We start from the raw sequence: 20,267 nt of genomic DNA, 5'->3' as shown, positions 1-20,267 counted from the left end.
AATGCTTCTAAGACTTGCTTACTGGAAAGATATCATGCCACTCTTCAACCTTTCCTATTACCCTAAATAGAAATAATTTAAAACAACAAAAACAAAAAACACTAATGACAATTTTTCTTCTCTTCCCTGAATTTTACTCATCTAAGTTTTTCTAAAATCATGTTTCTCAGTCATTTCAACCAAATCTTCCTCACAAAGAAATCACTAAAATTATAGAATGTAAAATTTAGAATCACTAAAATTATAAAACTACATCCCAAAACCACAATTTTACTTAAACAGAATCATGTTACTGACTTGCAATATAGAATGGCTTGGGTAATTTTCCTCCTGGCGTAACTGAAAAGTATTATCTTTAAAAAATGTACATGAATAACATTTTTTAAAAACGTAACTCCAAGAAGAAATCTTCTCTAAATTCCTTTCCTAGTTTAGAAATATACATCAAGATTAGTTTGATCTTTAACTTCATGCATCACCTACCTTACTTCCACCTCCTAAGCATGCATGTTTTTATACTGACTACTTTGTATTTTGACATATGCATGTCACAAAGTTCATAATACTACAAAAATAAATTCTCAATCAAAAAAACAGGATTTATCAAGAAAATGGGATTTCCCAGTCCTCACTTTTTCATCACATATGTTAGAAATGCACATGTTCAATCCAATTGAAAAGTTTAAAAATAAGAAAGACTGATGAAGTATCCGGCATATCAAAATGACCATATGGGGTATGTTTGCTCCATAACTATGCATGTGCTCTAGGAAGTCATCATACTGGGATAATAATATAATCCCAAAACAAAGTTTTATCTAGCTCATTCTATTAGTTTGCGACACAAACAATGTTTGGTTTCCACAACCAGCAAAAACTAAGCTCCAAACATAATCAAGTATTAATCATTTTTAATTTTTTATATGCAAATTCACATTCTAAATTATGAACATAAAGTCTTACCTGGCACAGCAGTGGCTTGCTGAGTGGCTGTTTCAGTGCTTAAAGAAAGGCGGCCACCTTTCGCCAACCGATCACAGAATAGGCTGATATTCTTCTTAAGTCTGCTAGTATCTTTGGGCATGCTTAACTGGCTGCTATGAGACAGTGCTTGTTCCTTAAAGCTCTTTGATAGGCAAGTTCTTAGCAAGAAAGAAACGGCAGAATCCACAGTTTCTTCCCAACCCTGGATTCAGGAACAGGAAATAAAAATAAATGAGGTGATGTATAATATGACAAAGCATATTAAACACAAGTTACAAAAGAAAGATCAAGAATTTTCAAATAGTGCTGATACGTAAAATATAATTTGGGGATTCATGAAAGTCATCTGCCCCTTCAGCTTGTAAAGGTGAAAAATTCCCTAGCAAGGCAGAAGGGGGGAAAAAAGATTTCTAATGCTATTAAGAGATAAATAAACTCTAAATACATGGACAGTTTGAGACAGATAATGGTTAAATTCAGCAGTTGTATTAAAACAGTGGAAAAACAGAAGTTTCTGAATGCAACATCTAGAATTCAGAACAGAATTAAGATACAAATTCAAATGTAACACTTTTTATATATCATATGGAAGATGCATTATATTTGACATAAAATAAAATAAATAATGCATTTACTCACAGAGTCAGCACCTAGTAAAAGAAAATCTAAGTTTCTTTCCCACAAGGCACTTTGAGGAGCACCTTTAAAAATTAGCTTCAAGTTTGTGCTCTCTAGTATGGCTTTCAGTAATGCAAAGAAACCAAAGATATTCCTTCAAGGAAGAATTCTGGATGGCAAAAGTCTTATGACCTGTTGTCTCATAATTTTACACCTCATTTCATTTATGCAGTGATTGATGTAGAATCATCTCTTCTTGATGCACTCCGTAACCTTAAACCATATTTAATATTGATACCTCGTGATCAATTTGGAATGTCTTCCAAGTTAGTCACACAGTTGACTCATGTTTTTCATTACAATCTTGTAGAGCTTGAATGGTGTTAGCCACCAACAGATAAGACTTTGTAGTCTGCTAATTTCAGTTTTCATTATATCTCTATAGCTATATGTATTCAGCTAATTGTAAATAAGTTTCATATATGTGCTGCATATATCTGCATGCATACAAAAGTAATATTCATTTATCACAGTATCAGCATCAACTCTCACAACAGTCTTTCCTAGTTAGGACTTATTTTGCCAAGAATCTCTATAGACTTAACAAGACTCGGGACAACAGTCTAGAACCAACCGACTCTGCCTTCTACACTAACAAAAATCAACACCAAGGTAGTTCTTATGGTGGTGATTAATCAGGTAGAACAAAAACCAGCTGTTTTAGTATCCCATTGTAGTTAATCGAGCCACAGTCTTCTAGTTCACAGAATCCTTAGAATTGGAAAGGATCTCTGAAGGCCATATAGTCCTCATGCTGTATTATTCTTGAGTGGAAATGATCAGCTGAACAGCAAAATCACCTCCTTGACAAAATTCTGTGACTACATGAGTGTAACTCCTCTAGTCTGTTAGAGAACAATGGAACCAACACTTGTCAGAGTCTACTGTTAAATAAATAAGGTCAGTGAATTTCTTCTCTCAGACTCATATGGTTATTGTGCAAGGTAAGGTACTAATACTGAGACTCAGAAAAGCAAAAGACATCCTTCCTGAACTTGGTTCCTAAGAACAGGTCAGTAACAGATACTGAGACGCTGTCAAGTACATTGGTGAGACTAAACAGTTACATGTATTTCACCCTATGCAAAACACACACTAGTCTTCACAGTCAATGCTGTGATAGCTTAATATTTTCCCAGTATACTTGAGTCCAACCTGTGGTGGTGACAGGAAATAATCCATTCTTCAGTCAATTTAAAGAGGTTAACGAGCTGGTAAATGCTGTCTACATTCCCACATACTGGGCAATGAAACTTAATATGTACAAAGCATCAAAAACAGTCAAGTCAGGTTCTCCTAATTATACAATAAGCCATGAAAAGTAAGACAACATAAACACAAGAATCTTGAGTTTCACAAAAAGTGGAAGAAGGACATGGTTAACTAATGTCAGCATACAGTTGCTTAGAAACTGCCCAACAATATTTCTACAAATAAATTACCAAAAAAAAACAAAAAACAAAAAACAAAAAAAAAAAAACACATGCAGAAGGAGCATTTAAATAAGGAGACTGAAATACAAACTAAATACAAACTAATGGAAGTCAGGAAATTAAAAGTGGCTGGTATTCTGTCTCTGGCTCCCACAGGTATGTTTCACTTTGTACTGTAGCCTTAACATTTTCCAACCCTCATTCATAATTTCCACGTAAAACTATTTTTTCAACAGACAATAAAACTATCTCCTCCAATTCAAAAACTGTTTGGCCTATTAAGTAAAGCGAATTTCAAAGTAGCCCTTATGATTAGTAAAAGAATACACTAGAATAATATCTACACGAAAAAAAATCTCAACATAAACTTTGTTGAAGTGACTTTATCCAACTTTATCCAACTAAGAATTAATAGCTTCAAGTAAGACTGCACGTCAGAATTCTTGGTGTAAAAACAGGCAGAACTGAAGCAACAAGAAAACTTCAACACTTATGTGTTAAAAAGGAAAAAAGATTTTTGAAAGTACAGGTGGTCTAGTCTGTAACACACTGAAGAATGATTCTGTAGACAAGAGTTTTAATATTCACTGGTGGCTTTTGCTTAACATTCTGTGCACTTGAGGTCTGAAGGAACAGCTTCAGTAGTAGTACTAGTAATGCATACTGCGACCTGCAAATATTACTGTAACTGCCACAACAGAACTGAACCAATATTCTCAGAAAGGAATCTTAAACCATGTAAGTTCTTCACATTGTGTCATCTGAAACAGATATGAGAACTACTTACTTCAATATTTTAACTTTTTAATTGGAAAAGGATTAGCTTCATATTTTGCATGTACACACTATTATTTTCCTTTGTTTTCCTTCATTCCAGATGTAGTGTCTCCTATTTATTTCCAAGGAACAAACAAAAAGCACAGTAACACTATTTCAAAGAGCCAATTCTCTGCTACAGAACACTATTTTTCAATATAGTCACCACCGTTAGCTATATGTTTTCACCAGCCATGAACAAGAACCTGCATGCCACACCAATAAACATCTGCACCAGAGGAGGTGACTCACTGTCATTGCCACCACTGCTGAAACACACCACCCACCACCTCACTGTGCTCACACCCACTGTTTGCTCTCCATAAATGTTCAGCAAGCGTCAACAAATGTCAACGAGTGCAGTGAGCAGTGAACACACATCTAAGCAGCCAAGCTAAGACTGATCTAGCCAACAATATCTTCAGATACAAATTAAGTTGACTAACCAGTGTAAGACACTGGGCAATGAAATCAAAGAGTTGCAACTAAAGCCTACAGGACAATCTTAAATAACTTAAGGGTAGATAAACCCACCCTTTGTTTAGATTACCACACCTTCTGAAATGACAACACTTGTTATATTCACAAAGTTTTACCTGGACCAGATTAAAGAAACTAGACATAGAAACAACTAGTTGTAGAAACAACCCAGTAAGTACATTTTGTTAAATCCCCATTCTGTAAAATTAATAATCATCATTACATTGGGACTGTATATGTACAAAAAGATTATTATTCAAGCAGTTCTTGTAAGCGAGATTTTTCCTTCTAATTAAAACCTGTAAAAGATGTGAATAATACACAGATTTATTTTCAGACCTGAAAGAGAACACACATATATGAACAAAAAAAGAGGCGCAACCATAAGACAGAAAGGAGCCTCAGGGTGTATTGAGAACGAATACTTAAGTTTTCATTTCTTTCACTATTCTGAAATTAGCATAAATAAATTCCCATAATGCACCAAAGCTAAAATCCTACAAAGATTGTAAGCACTGTCTCTAGACTTGCATACAGACCAAGCAGAAAAACCGAATAGGTAAAGTTTTATGCTGTAAAGTTGGAAAATAAGTAGTTCGTCACACAGCATCAAAAAATCTCTCAAAAATGTCCCTCTGCCCCAAAAAATCATTTACATTCATAATTAACTCCAACATAAATGACTCCAATGACTTTAACATAGTAATTATTCAGTTAATTGGATTTTACCAAGCTACTAGTCTTCAAGTATTTTTCCTTTCTAGTTATAAGAGATGAACAAGGGGTTCCTTTAAGTGTAAACCTTAGTTCACTTTGTGAAGCTTGGTATAGTAGAAGTATAAAATAAGTCAGTGCAGTTAACTATTTTACAGCCCAAAATTAGACAGATGGAAACATCTTCCTTGTACAAAAACAAAAGAATAAGCAACATACCACTGACTGTGTAAATACCATAGTCTACATATGCAATTATATGACTCGGTGATTACACCTAGAAGTTTTGATAAGTAATAAAGTTAATGATTTAATGATTTAGCCTGCAAAAGAAAGAAAAATTATTTAAATGCCACAGGACTTTTCACAGGGGAGTTTTCAGAATCAAAGATCAATTTTCCTGTGAATGAGAGCGGAACATTGTGTCTTGGAAGTCTGCTTACTGCATCAAACACACACTGAAAGTTATTGGAATCTTTGCTGTGCCTTTTACTCCAGTTGAAGACCTTCAAGAAAGAACTGTTTATTGAAAACTCTAACAGAGACTTGCTTACTCAAGGTAATACAGAAGAAGAGTAGCAACTTCTCAAAGAATGCTTGCTCATACTGTCATAGCAGGTCTGCATTATTTTTTTTTCTAAAATGGCTAGTCATTTTCATTGTTCCTTCTCCTACCTAAAAATCCATTTACAGTGGTGCTTGCTGCCAATCCTCTTCATAAGTACATTGTCAAGTCACATTCCTCCAAAACCCTCCACAGAAAATGTATTAGACAGGAAGCTGCAGCATAATTGTAGGAAGAATAGATCAAGACAAATCATAGTGCTATGCAGGAAAAAACTTCTCCAACCTTGAAGTAACCTGGACAGGATATCTGGGTGGGGAAACATAGTGCACTATGAAGAGCAAAGCTGGGGATGTAAGAAGAAGAGCTCAGAAATACTGTAGGGCTGAGGACATTCCAGGGAAAGGATGAGGAGAACAACTTGGAAAGGGGGAGAAATGTGTCTGTTGTGAGATTAGTTTGGGAACAACTGCTTTATGGAATTAACAGAACTCGGAGACCATGAGAACTGAGAAAGCTAAAAGTTAATACTAGCTGTCTTAAGTGTAAATAAATCATTCTAACGGCACAATGGGCAAACTTGAACAAGACTCCTCCTAAGTTGAGCTCATGAGCCAGACAGACATTTGATTCTGTATTTTGAGAAGTCTCTCTCTCTCTCTCTCTCTCAAAAAGCCTGACTTTACCTTGACAGCCTTTATAGCTATTTATGTTACTATTCCTAAGGCAACAGCCATTTTCAGACTGCCCACATATTAATTTATCATACAATGATAGCCAATACAGTATTAAAAGAACGCAAATGCAATTAAAAACATACTGCAAAAATATGCAAAACTGTTGCAAATCAATCGATGGGAATTCTTACATCTGTTAACTCAGGAATTTGCCTGGCTATATCTTATTTCTTGTCTTTAGTCACAATAATGATTTCATCAGCTCTCAGAAATGTTACAATACTTGGAAACTCACCTTGGTGAAAGAAAACCATAGCATTTATGCTTATCTGAATCAAAAAAACAAGCTTCTATACATAACACAACAGTTGTATAACCACAAGAAACACTGGCCATGTCTTTCAACACTTTGATTTCACAGTGATTTAAGAAGTTATCTTATTGTTACACACACAAATTTGGCAAACCACTAATCCAGGGCTACTGAACTGGTATTCTTTGACATGAGCCATGAGCAGTATTTGCCAAGAATTTGCTATGCTATCAGTCATCCTATCTCACATTCCTTAAGTATGTTCTACAGTTCCAATGTCTCTGTTTCTTGAACAGCAGGAAAAAAGCCACAGCACCCATGAAAACGGCATGCAACACTTGCATGTTACTAAAGTATTAACGTATTAAGTTTGAACACACAGAGAGAGTGTATTCTTTAAGATACACATAAACTGGTTAAATAATTATTCCCATAATTCATTTTCATGTTCTTAAGGGTTAGGGATTTTTTGTTTGTTTATTTTGTTATGTTGTTGGTGGTGGTTTTTTGGTTATTGGGTTGGGGTTTTTTTTGTTATCTCAGTCTTCTCTTTTGGAACTTGACTCCTCACAACCACTGATCCTGTTCTGGGAACTGACAAAATAAACTCTTGCATGCATTCTGAATGAATGGACTGGTTGTCTTCTTTGTAGCCCACTTCAGGAGCACGCTGTTCTGCTTTTTAACTGAAATCATCTAACAGTCTTTCCTTTCCTTTATGACTTGTGAGCTAGGTAAACCAACGTGTTGTTTGGGTTTTGCGAGTGCTGTCAAAGCAGTCTGCAGGAACATAAATACAACAGAAGTCATGCATCTTCTCAAAGAATGATATACATCCAACAGCGAGTCTGCCCTAAGTGAAGTCTACAAGTTCAGTGGGGTTTAGCAAAACAATTTTTGATAGAGGAAAGACAAATTAGGCTTTGTTATCCTTGCTCTGTTATTGCTTTGTTTTTGCTAATATCAACACACCTGCATCTCAACACATTTTATATTAATATCTGTGATATCGTTGCGGATGGTTTGGTCTTGGTACATCACAGAAACATCTGTGACTGCTGTGACAGATCTCTGAGGGAAATGAATTCAGTCGAATACAATTAAGTCATATGTTGAATATAAATATAAATCTAGATCTTCATAAGATTATTGGAAGCATCCCCATTTTATTTTCCCAGAAACTGCTATGATACAATGCTGGCTTCTTGTCTCTTCTTTTTTTTTTTTTTTTTTTCTTTAAATTCAGACAGTAACATAGAATTGCTATATTTTTTAAACAGTAGCACAATACTCTTTATTCCACAGCAAGAGTCTGCAGATCTTTCAGTTAATTTACCAAGAAAATTCTCCCATGACCATCAGCTTCTTTAAAAGAAACATCCTGAAACAAAATGTTAATGATCATATTTATCTAGTCGTAAGTCCTTTTGGAGAACAGCATGGCTATAATCATGGTAATTCATCACTCTTGTCAATAAGCAGTTTAGATATCAATTGATCTGAACTCCTTGTATGTAACATAGATTATCAGTTACTACTACTACAATGAAATATTTTAGCATCTCTTCGTACTTGAGCTAGACAGATATCACTTCCTGAGCAAAGAGAAATTTTAGAGGCCCCCATCACAGTATTACATAGAGAAAGATGTCTGATAACAAAAGCTTGCTTAATCTGACACACAAAGGGTATGCCTCTTGGAACAACTACAGTATTTTGTATGATATCCTGGTTTTAAAGGAGAGAATACGCGTTCTGAGGACAAACTAATCACAGCAGAACACACTTCTGCCTTAACTAATTTAAAGCAAGGTAGCTGAGTAGGCTTCTGCTTCCAGCATAGAAGATTAACCTCATTATCTCTATAACACTGACAGAAAAAAGAAGCTGATAGCTCAAGTTAAGTAAAAATAGTTCTTGAAACTGTTTATCTAATAGATATGCCAGATTCTCTCCAATGTAAAGTTTACACCAAGCCTTAATGTTTGATACAAGGGAATACAATTAAACAAGACATGAATGCAATGATTCTTTCTGTCCTTAAAATTTTGTAATCCATAGTGCATATCATAACCCATCTCTGCACAATTCCTTAAATGAATTTTATGGAAAATGAGTCGGTATGTTTGCCAAAACACATTTTTCTCACGGAGCAAAATTAACTGCAGGAAGAGAACGACTTGCCAAAAATTAGTGGAACTATGATAGTGCATAAAGAAGCACTCGATACTCAAATTCTCTCTTCTCCCTAATTATTTACCACAAATATTTGATCTTTTGTTTCTCAACATTACGAAATTTAGAGGTAATCAATCAGTTTGAAACCCTGTTTTTAAGGGATCAAAAATAAAAGCGAAGTAAAAATGGTTACTCATCATTTTGCACTACCTTACTGGCTTTACAACCCTAAGACCTCTCCACCTAGTCTAATTGTTTCTTCTCCAGTCTTATCCCTTTGACAGTAGTGAAGCAAACCAGCCTACTCAGCATTCTGCTGAACAGGAGTCCAATATGAAAACACAAAACAAAGAAGGTTGAAATATGAGCCATGCTTTTGTTACTCTTGATCTCTAGTCAGTCACATGTTCATACCTGAGCAATAGACATTGACAGGCTCCAGGCACCACAGGTACCTTTTTAACCTCTATTCCTCATATGGGACCTTCCCTGCCAGGGAAGAGTGTGAAATCTCATTAGGACAACACCATCTTCCCCTCACGCTGTCCTAAGCCAAAACTATGCTTCAGAGAGAATATGGCTTCCTTTTTATGAAAAAGATTATGTTTAGCAAGAAAAATCTTTAAATTCCTTCAATGTATTTTGTCAATTATGCCTTTAAAACCCACTAGCATTTTTTCCCAACCTTTAATAGACTTGAATGCTTAGATGTCTTTTTGAATGATACCATTAAACAACTTTGCTTTCAAAAGGATAACACTTGTCCATTAATTTTTATTATTATAATTTTTTTTATTAATAGATAGGCAGAGTTTAATGTAAATTATTATTACCAGCTGGAAAGCAAGGAAACAAATTTCACATGCTTCTCCCACAAAAGCTACGTCTTTCCCGCTGTATCATTCATTCTATTTCTGGACAGAAGAACAGAAGGAAAAGGGGTATCTGCTATAAAAGTGTCTGTTCAAAGCAAACAAAGGATCCTGATACAATTACATGGAAATATACTTTCAAATTACTACTTGTCACTGCCCATCACTTTGTGGTTTTGTTGTTGCTGTTTTTTATTTTGGTTTGGTGGGTTGAATTTGGGATTTTTGTTCATTTACGAAGTATCAAATGACAATTTGTACTAGCTCATTGCAAGCAATATTGTGGGAATACAAGAAAAGCTTTCAGAGCAGCAGCTGTGGAGCAAGATAAACAGCACAATATAATTGGTACTAGCTCATTGCAAGCAATGTAATTTAAAATATCCCAGACTATTTTAAAATATTTGTCTGTTACATGGTTGGAGCTTTGCATTTCAAAAGTGATTCGAAAAGACAGGAAAAGTATAGAAAATAAGATATATAAAAATTGATTGCAGATGTTATCTTACCGTGATTAAGACCTATCTTGGTCTATACTCTAATTACAGAATTATTGAAAAGTGACAATTTATTAGAAATCCTAAGAATTAGGGTTCAGGAAATTTATTCTTCAGAAAGATGTAATTATTGGCTCAAAGTCCCAGCAGTTATAAACATAAATGGAACAAACTTAGAATAAGTTGGATACTGTTAGTCTTGACTCCTGGAATTATGGAATTAACCTTATCTTTAATCTCGTCAGCTCTCAGTCAGCAAAGGATTCTTTCTCCAAACTGAAGTTTTCTGTTATTCAAGAAGTCTACAATAAAATCCATCTGCTATCATGCGTAAAGCCTAACACACTACCTAGCTTTTCCAAATTACTGATCTTTTAATGGTGGTTTACATTCAGAATATCTTCTTAAAGAAAGCACAGATGATTTGGAGACTAACTCCTACCACTCCTTCAAGACACTTTGTGATTTTCTGCTCATGCTTTTCTTTTTCATCATTGCCGAAATTTTATTTTTCTACTTTATCAATCAACACTATATATAAGTAAATTTATAGTCCTTAACTTCAGTTTATTAAACTAGATCACAGAGTCACACAAATAGATACATTTTACCCACAGGCATTTATTTTTTCTTTCCAAATTACAACGTATTAAGAAATTAAGATAGAATACAGACGTTTACTTGGCTGCTACAGTTTAAAATGTGAATAAAAGCAGATTAAAGTGTGCTTCCTCAAAGCCAATTTAGAGCTACTATTAACTGTAGTATAATGAACGGTACTATACAGAGGGATGATTCTGAGAAATGAAAAGCATTTCTGACATTATTTGGTAAAATCAAGAGAACTATGAAAACATTTATTCTCTAGTGAAGTTATCACTGATGGCTATACTGTCGAGGGCACTCCATCAATCCTAAAAATACAATATTAATATCATGTCAACAGAATTTTTTTCCACTTGCAGTATGTTATGCTAAGAGAAAGTACTAATAGCTTAATGATCAAACAACTGAGCAATCAGTCAATCCAAACACCATACAATCATAGTATCAGAGCTATGCTGTGCAATATAAACCTTTGAACCCTTTTGGATAAATTCCCTGCCTTCCCAAAAGGATTTTCTATTGTTAGCATACTATCAGTCTACCACAAACACAGAACTTTACAAGTATCTCCTTTCAATCAGATGACTCCGCTTAGTAAAATGACTGAAAAACAGCTCTAAAAATGCTCCTCGCTATTTTCAGTTGTTTTAGTAATTCAAATTGCTGTCACTGCCTATTTTAATACCTGAGTATAACAGAACAGCCTTAGAGAACAGCCATCACCTCTTTTAAGAAAAATGAAATGCATAATATAACCTCTGATAAATCATCAATATAATTACAGTGATCACGGATTCTTCTGTCACCAAAACAACTCTACCATTTTCTGACAGATATTCCAACAGCTAATGAAGCCAACACAGGATTCTGAACAGTTGTACTTTTAAAAGTACAGTTTGCATGGAACGTTAAGATATGAAACACTGGCAATATATGCTTCTATATTTTGAACGTGGGCTGCTGCAATAGTAAAGGAAAATAAAAATGTGCATTGGAACAAAACTGTACCCAAGTTCCTTGACAGAATAAATAGCTTATTTAACTCACTGGAAAAAAGCAGAGAACTAAGAGATTTCATGCAATTTCTGATGTTATGCTTCCCAGGCTGTGTGACATTCATGAAAGAATCACTAAAAACAAAAGATACCCTCAATTTTCCAGTATTAAAAAAGAGCAATCCTTTTAGGTTAATTTAAGAAATGCTATTCAAGTGTTAGTTAGAAATTTACTCCAGGAAATAAAATATATCATGCCTAATTTCAGTCATTCCTAGAATGTGCATTGAACTGTTAGAAAATACAATGAATGGAGAAAATGAGAGGTATTTTCAGAAACTTAAATATCACATCATTAAAATACAAAGGAAAAGCCCGACTTCGTTTTGAGTATCTCATTTTGAAAGCCTGTAGTGTTGCTGTTGCTTTTTCTTTGTAGGCAAGAAAACACAATTTCACATTTTCTTAAGCATCTGTAGCAACAGGCCCAATTAACATAAAAAACTCAAAACATCTCTTTTCTATTTGCTAAATATCTGACTGGAGTGACTGCAAGGTCAAGGAAACAAGATGCGATCTGTTCTAACTGGAATGGTATGTATGAGAATAATGTTGATGTTATGGTCAGAGAAGCATTTCTTTTTACAGTAACAGTATATTCTAAACATTTCCCTTTTATTTAAAAAAGCACTTTCATAATTTAATGTTCACAAAGCAGAAAATACTCTGGAAAGCTACACTGCACCCAAACTATCTTCTAAAACATTCCTCCAAATAAAAACACAACAAGCCAGTCTGCGTAATTGTTTGAGTACATAAAATCCTTTAGGGTATTTCCTTTCACTACAGTTCCACTCAACTGCTTGAAAGGAAACGGGAACACTAGCTAGCAGCTTCTGTCCATAAAACCATTTTGATGTCATAAGATTCCCCCCTTCCCTCCCATGCCTAACTTAACTTCTCCTTAAATTACATTCAGAGTTCTGCGGTTCTATAACAACTTCAATATGGCATGTATTTCAATATTTTGTAAAGGTTTCATTTCAATTTCCACCTACAGTTATTGCTGGCTTATATTCTTCACCCTGATTGCTCTGAGGGATGAACACCTTTACAATATTTACGTGGGGTCTTACAAGTTTAACATGGATCCTTGTGAACTGCTATATTAAAATGACATTGAGACATATATGAAGCTGGTATCTTGTATACATATACTGCACATATGCAAAGCATTTCCCCACAATTTACTAAGATGCGTCACATGCAATGCGATCTTTGACGGCAAAATAAAAGTGGGTCATGCAAAAAGTAGTTGGGCTTTTATAAGATTCATGTGAACCATCTTTCAACCCCATTCATGTAAGTACATACACCTCAGTTGTGCAACATAATTTTCAAGTTTAAAAGAGCCAAAAATCCAAAGCATATCTCATGAAAACTGTTTCATTTTGCCTCCTATGGGTCAATATCATGTCAAATGCCAAAACATACATTTTTTCCCAGCTGAAATTGTAGACCACTTGTAGTTCACTTGGAACACAGCACAAACTTTCTAAAATAGCCACAAAACATTCTGAGTATTCTGGGTACGTACTGAAGTCTGAACTCACTGTATATTGCAAAACTATGTGTACAGCAGTATAATCAAAATTAGAGTGTACTCAGAGAATTTTTATATCTTCTTATATTTAATTTGTCTGCGAAAACAGTTATGCAGTATACTTCAAATTCTGGATGCCTGAAAGAAACTGTGTTACAAGGTGTGCTATTAGAGCTTATTTATCTTCTAAGTTTAAGTATTGTTAAAGTACCTTATCCCAGAATCCAATGGATGGTTAGATTTGAAACTCACTGAATATTAATCTTTAGTTGTTAAAAGCTTTGAATATTCCTTATTTCCACTACAGTAATATCATTTAGCTGGGAAACTTATATCAAAGTAGAATATGGCTACTGATTAATTATGAGACTGAATACATCATGTGACTGTGTGTACATGCCTACTCATTACAGTTATTATACTGGAATCAGTACCTAAAGGGGAACTTACAGAAAAGAAGAGGATAGACTCTTCAGCCAGATCCGTGATGACAGGACAAGACAAAATGATTTCAAACTTAGAGTGGAGATGTAGGTTTGGTATAAAGAAAAAGTCATGTACAGTAAGGGTGATGAGGCACTGGAACAGGCTTGCCTAGAGATACAGTGGATGCCCCAATCCCAGAAGACATTCGAGGCCAGGCTGGACCAGGCTCTGTGCAACCTAATTCAGCTGTGGGAGATCTGGTTTTTTGCAGGGTAGTTGGACTAGATAATCTTAAAAAGTCCCTTCCAATTCTAAGAATTCTATGATTCTATGAATGTGTGTGTACAAGTACACACGCATGTATGTATACCAGGCAGCATTTGTATTAGTGTCTTTAAAAAATTAGAACTATTCTGTTAGCTTCCATCTAACTGTTCGTACTAACACAAGCCAGAGTTGCTATGGGAGGTACTCCCAGTTGTCTTAATAGAAAGGATTTGTTAGGTAGTAATCAACTGTTACTTTTTCATCAACTATTCTACTACCTAGTCCAAATTTTCCAAAAATCACATAGTTTGCATCAGAAACTTACTTAATCACTTCAAATAAATCAAACACATAATAAACAAAAAAAACAAACTCAAAACAATCTTCAACAAAGAACACAGAGAAATTCCTTTAAATTAGCATTTTTCCTGTAATTCTTACAGATTCTTAGATTCTTACCAACTCTTGTGTATCTTCTTGTAATGGCAAAAACGTCGCCTCCATAATAGCAACTTGATCAGTGTTGAGTTTCTGCCATAGGCTGATCAGCATAATCACAAGATGGGTGGCACTTTTCAACTTTGTGAATGCCTGGAACATGTTGGCCTGATTTTCTTCTGCTGCATCTGCTAGAGCTATTACCTGCAAAAATTGCAAACTTCTGTTAAGTATAATTTTACCATCAGTGAACACTTAGCACTGAAATTACATTTGGCACACTCTTATTTTCCTTTAGAAGGTCCTGAGGAACTCTGTTTTCCATAAACACAAACCACAGACTATTAAATGAATTATCATTTATCTAGATTTTTCCTTTGTATACCCAAGGTAATTTCAAGTCCATATGGCGATACAATTAATCTATCTAGTACTATGGTCAGTGTCAAAAGGATTCTGTTTAGTATGTATTCTTAAGGCATTTCTAAATCTGATCCCCACCACACCACATGATACTTGATAAACTAACTTTCAGGTTTATACCACACATGATGCTAATCCCTGTATGACCAGAAAGCCTACTGTATTAATCAAAAACAATATGTTGATTTTATTCCATTAAAAATGCAATATATGATTATTTCCACATGAACAGAACAGACATCTGTTACTTTATTAACTCCCAGGTCTCTCTGTGTTTTGCACTGGTTGTTTCAGCATCTATGCCAAAATGTAAACAGTACGAATCCTGTTTATGACAGCAATACTGCTTTAACAGAACGGCCATCGATTTTGAAATTATTTTTAAAATCAAGTAAAATGGCAGATTCCTTTCTTGTAAGATGGTAGGATGACTGGCACTTCAAAAAAGCCATTACATCCTACACATTTCAGAAATAACTTCTCATTGTAGCTGATCACTCACACCACGATGACAAAAGGATGTTTCTGAAAAGCACTGTCAAAAATTACTTCTTCCTTGAAATATGTTTAGACATTTTTCCCCACTCACTAATGAAGATGACAGTGCTTTCAGTATCCAGCTGCCATCATTTCAATATGCCAACAATACATTTGCCGTGGTGCTTGCACTGATTTAATTCAGCTAAAGGTACGGAAGAAAGTTAAGTGGTTTATCGTAGGGTGGGAGCACAATTTATTAGACCTGCTCTCTTGAGCGCCCCAAGATCTCCATGTTGCCTAAACAATCCTTGGTTTGCGCAGTGCAGATAATCTTCTCTGTCATTTAAATCAATTCAAAACACTTTCCCTCATCCACTTTCTCCTTCTGTGTATTTATCTGTGAAATGGGGCAATAGGTTCCTGACTGGAGTTGTGAAAGGCCTCCCAGAAACACTGCTGAAGTGTAATTAGTATTACAACAGAATTTACAAAGTAAAACTCGATCCATTAGCATTTGGCAACAGCAGGAAAATGAGAATACTATACAATGCATCCTCAGCCTGGAAACAAAGCCAACCAGCTGTTAGCATTTGGTGGAGGAAAACTATTTTTAAATCTGCAACACTGGCATTAGAGATGTGTGTGTGTTCCCTCCAAGTTCCCATGTGACTGGGAAGATAAAGGCAACAGAGAATTTTAGGGAACTATAAATATGAAGCATTTCAAACAAAATGTGTTGATAGCTTTTGTTTTAGACTGTAAAATGTTAAATTTCCAAATAAAATGGAGAACCCACAGGACACTTCCAAACTCAAACACTGAATAAATCAGAGCAGAGTAACAAAAGGGGAGGGGAAGAGACAAGCCCAGCTAACTGCACTAAGAAGTGCATAACTGAATCTCTAAGAGTAAAAAACAAAATGACTTAAAGTGGTCATAAGAAAGCAATAGTATTGCAGCCAGGAAAGGCCAGCTTCTCTATCTACTGTATCGTTCTGCAAGAGGTGCAGTTCCACAGCACAGTTAATCTTCTGTGGTTTTGTGTGAGAAATCCACGTGACAAATTCACACTGCAGGGCACCCTACATGAGCTGCAACTGACCAGCACAGACAGTGGTTGTACACACCACGCAGCTCAGTCTTCACCAAAGACACAAGCAACAACAGCACATAAGTTCTCTGCAGCCAAACAGCAGCCTTCGAATATCTTATCACATTTCCCATGCAACATGCATTCAAAAATGTTGGGAATAAAAGTATGATATGATGAACTTAACATGCTGAGAACATTAATCACTATGGTCCTTAAAACACCATTATGAGATAGAATAGCAGAATGGATTAATTCAAAGTCCCTGGAAATTAGAATAAAGTTGTATCTCCCTCCTGGATACAGCTCAGCCAGTATTGTGTCAATAAGGCTGAAGAAGCAGAGAAAAGTCATTGTGGTGTGTGACAACTGCTGGAACCCCCTGTTATACAACAGAGGTAAATAACATGTTTTAGGCTGAGTCAATCATGAATTCCTCATTGGCCTCTCACTCAGTCTTACACTTAACATTTTTGATAGGCTATAAGGCTAAAATAACTAAGTCTCATACTCCCAAACAACAGCTAATGCACCAAAACTAAAAGCTATTTTAAAAGCACCTTTGTTAAAAAAGAAGTAAAATTACAATGGTCAAAAAATTTTTATAGCTCAATCTGCTTATTTTATTTTATTATCCTTACAAATGGAGACCAAAAATCCCCCAGTGTTTCTCATTTCTTCACAGAATAGGAACAAAAATATATGGCAACTGGCAGCCCAAAGTGTAGGTTAGACGCAAACAATTAACCCAACTAAAAACAAGAAATTATCCACAGTGTGTAAGGTCTATTACTGCCTATTTGACTCTTGCCTTTCTCCTTGGGCTTTCATATCACAGATCCGCCAAATACAAAGTTAGCTAAAAAACATCTAAATTACAGCAACCTTCTTTCTGAAAGTAATGGAAGAAAGGAAAGCAGCAGAAAGAAATAATCTAAAAGGTCTTGAAGTGGCTTGAAAGTATGGTTTTTGTTACATACTTATACAACTGACCAAAACGTATCTCTCATTTGCAGCCTTTTTTGTTTAACAACTTCTCACCAAATTCTCCCTGTGTTCCAATACACATCATTACAGGAAAGTACAGGTCAGCTACAATTATTAATGACAGTACCGTGTTGAAAAGAAAGAGAGAAGAACTACTGCCTAAATTAAGATTGTGCTTTTAACAGAGTTTTAAGTTTCATATTCACAGTTAGCAAAGGTATGCCTGAAATCTAGAAGTGTTTCTGTAATCTCTTAAGAACTGCACACATTAACACTATTACGGATATTCAACTGCAAGTATTTCCAAGAACAGAACATTTCTCACATTTTCTGAAGGACTTCCCACACTTATTTCAGTGCTAAGCAGATCTTTTAAGATTGTCAGGTATTTGAAAACTGCACGCTGATGGCGATTCCAGTTTTAAAAATAAGTAAATAAATAAATGCCACATCACTCCATTATTAGCACATAATTAAAGATATCTGGGGGCAGTGCTATAGCATCCAGCAGCACTACAAAAAAGACTGCAAAATACCCCCTCTTTTACTCCTATACACAGACAAATTCCCTACAGCAATAACGAACATAATTACCCCAGGTTCATTCCAAATAAAATTCCAAAAAGCACACAAGGCCATAGTAGCTGACTGGGAAATTTAAGAAATCTTTTTCTTTTTTCTTTCTTAAGAAGAGCAGGAATGAGCATGAAGTTCCACACAATTTTCTTTCGAGTGGGTAGTCTGTTTTCTTGGAGAACCAAACGCCATCGGGATTGAAGACTCTCACAGGTTTTATGCCAGATTCCAAACACAGAGAACAGGAAATTTGACTGACAATTTGTTTTGCTTTTTGAAAATAGCCAAGAAAAACATAACTGTTCACCACAGGAGAAACTTTAGCCAACTGTTCTTATTCTCATCTATTTCTAACACAATGGGTTCAGCTTCTAGCAAATCTGATGTGTCTTTATTTTCAGTAGAAATCGGGTAGTGGAAGACAGCAGAAGTTTGGTCCTTAAGAAATACAGGATCCTTTTAAGTTTCCTATATTGAATTTAAGAGAGAGCGTTCTGTGCAAAATGTGTTAAGATAAGAAAAACAGCACCAGAACTGTAATTATTTTGAACCAGACACAAGGATGATGAATTATCAAGACAATTATCTTGCACTTCACAGTAAACTAATGCACAAAGCCTCCCTATCTAGCTTCAGAACACAGCTAGCCTGTACTAAGGAAGAAGCATACAGGCAAAAGCAGTGGTCACAAGCTCATTGTTCTCCTCTGGCAATTGTTCCAAATTTAATATGGAATCATTCATTGTAAGGTATCTAATTGATCCAACCCCTTCCAGCTTATTTTTAATGCAAATCTAAATCCTCATGAGGTAAAATTTTAATGCACATAAAGCACAAAAAATATAGAGCTGAGAATTCCCACTATGACTACTTGTTCCTTCCTGTTGTAATGGGACATTTAGTACTATTCTACTTCACTATTTCCTACATTCATTCATTTTAGAAAAGGAAATACAATTCAACAACTACATCTATAACAACATCTAATAGTCATTCTTCTTGTGGTTTTAAGAGGTCTCTACCACATATTTAGATCACTTGGAGCAAGCAAGCATTTAAACCTACAAGTCCTACAAGTTCTTTAACCCTACAAGTCCTTTTGTTTATCTTACAGAAAGCATGCAGCACTGCACAAAATGCACCAGTAAAGAAAACCTTTAGAACAGTTAAGACAAGGTAGTAGCAATCATACCAGTTTAATTAATAAAATTCTGAATATCTAGGAGATAACAATTTTCTTACAGGTAATTTCAATGCAGTTTGAGCAAATGGTGTATCTCTGCACAGCCCTTCTCACTCAAATACCACTGTGCACACAGCTTTTAACAAGTGACTGAGGCTTTATGGAATGCAGGCACAGATATCCATGTCAGAAAGCGATCTTTATCTAGCCCTCTGTCACCAGGACAAATAACTGTGTCACTCCTGCACTTTACCACTGTGGCATTCCCACAACCTCACAGCACAAATGTAGAACATGCATCAAGGTTGAGTACCTCAGGCCACAATTATCCCACTCAGATATGAATGCCCCCAATTTCACTAACCATGGCCAAAGATTTTGAAACCACTGCACAGCCCCGCTGTGATGACAGCAAAGCATCAGTTCACAAGAGCACCAAATGCTCAGCTTTCAAGTTAAGCCCAACATGACCCAGTCCTGAGAAGAGAACAGAGATGAAAGAGGCAGCATTATGAGCTATGGGCCATTATCTGGATGCACACAGATATCTCCCAAAACAAGCATGAAATTACTGATAAGTAGTTACTACAGCAATCTGTGCCTCTGAAAACTAGAAAAGCTATAGTAATGAAACACTCAAGGTTGCAGGAAATGTTGTGTTGATTTCTTTTATTATTTCCATGACAGAATTATCACCAATAGCTCAAAAGCACCTTCTCCTAAACTGGAACTTGCCAAGCAGCAGTATTGCCTAAAAGCACAACAAAGATTACAGATTAAGACTGACAGATTAAGTCCGGCTTTAATCAAAAAAATTTTGAAGGCTAATGCAAACTATTTGGTGGGTTCAGAACTACAGTCATCTGAGTACATTAGGTAAAGACACCTGATTGTTAATGCATTTAAATACAAGTTAAAATCCTGGTGGATCAATAGCATCTTACTCCAAAGGAAATATGTTTTTATTAGGTAAAGCATTTAAGCAA

The 20,267-nt window shown here is 35.4% G+C and overlaps 1 protein-coding gene across 3 annotated transcripts in view; it reads right to left on the bottom strand.

Moving 5' to 3' along the window:
- BBS9 (Bardet-Biedl syndrome 9) overlaps nt 1–20,267 on the bottom strand; it is a 280,198-nt gene that overhangs the window by 146,239 nt on the left and 113,692 nt on the right. For all 3 annotated transcript variants that reach the window (XM_072327288.1, XM_072327289.1, XM_072327287.1), the window contains exons 19-20: nt 14,564–14,746; nt 964–1,186 (exon numbers count right to left, since the gene is read on the bottom strand). In XM_072327288.1, the coding sequence (XP_072183389.1) occupies nt 964–1,186; nt 14,564–14,746 (406 nt within the window). The remainder of the gene's footprint in view (nt 1–963; nt 1,187–14,563; nt 14,747–20,267) is intronic.

Source organism: Excalfactoria chinensis, chromosome 2 (assembly GCF_039878825.1).
Source record: "Excalfactoria chinensis isolate bCotChi1 chromosome 2, bCotChi1.hap2, whole genome shotgun sequence".
In the NCBI taxonomy this organism is placed as follows: domain Eukaryota; kingdom Metazoa; phylum Chordata; class Aves; order Galliformes; family Phasianidae; genus Excalfactoria; species Excalfactoria chinensis.
The sequence above is the reverse complement of the archived record's forward strand: the minus strand, read 5'-3'. Positions and strand labels throughout refer to the sequence as shown.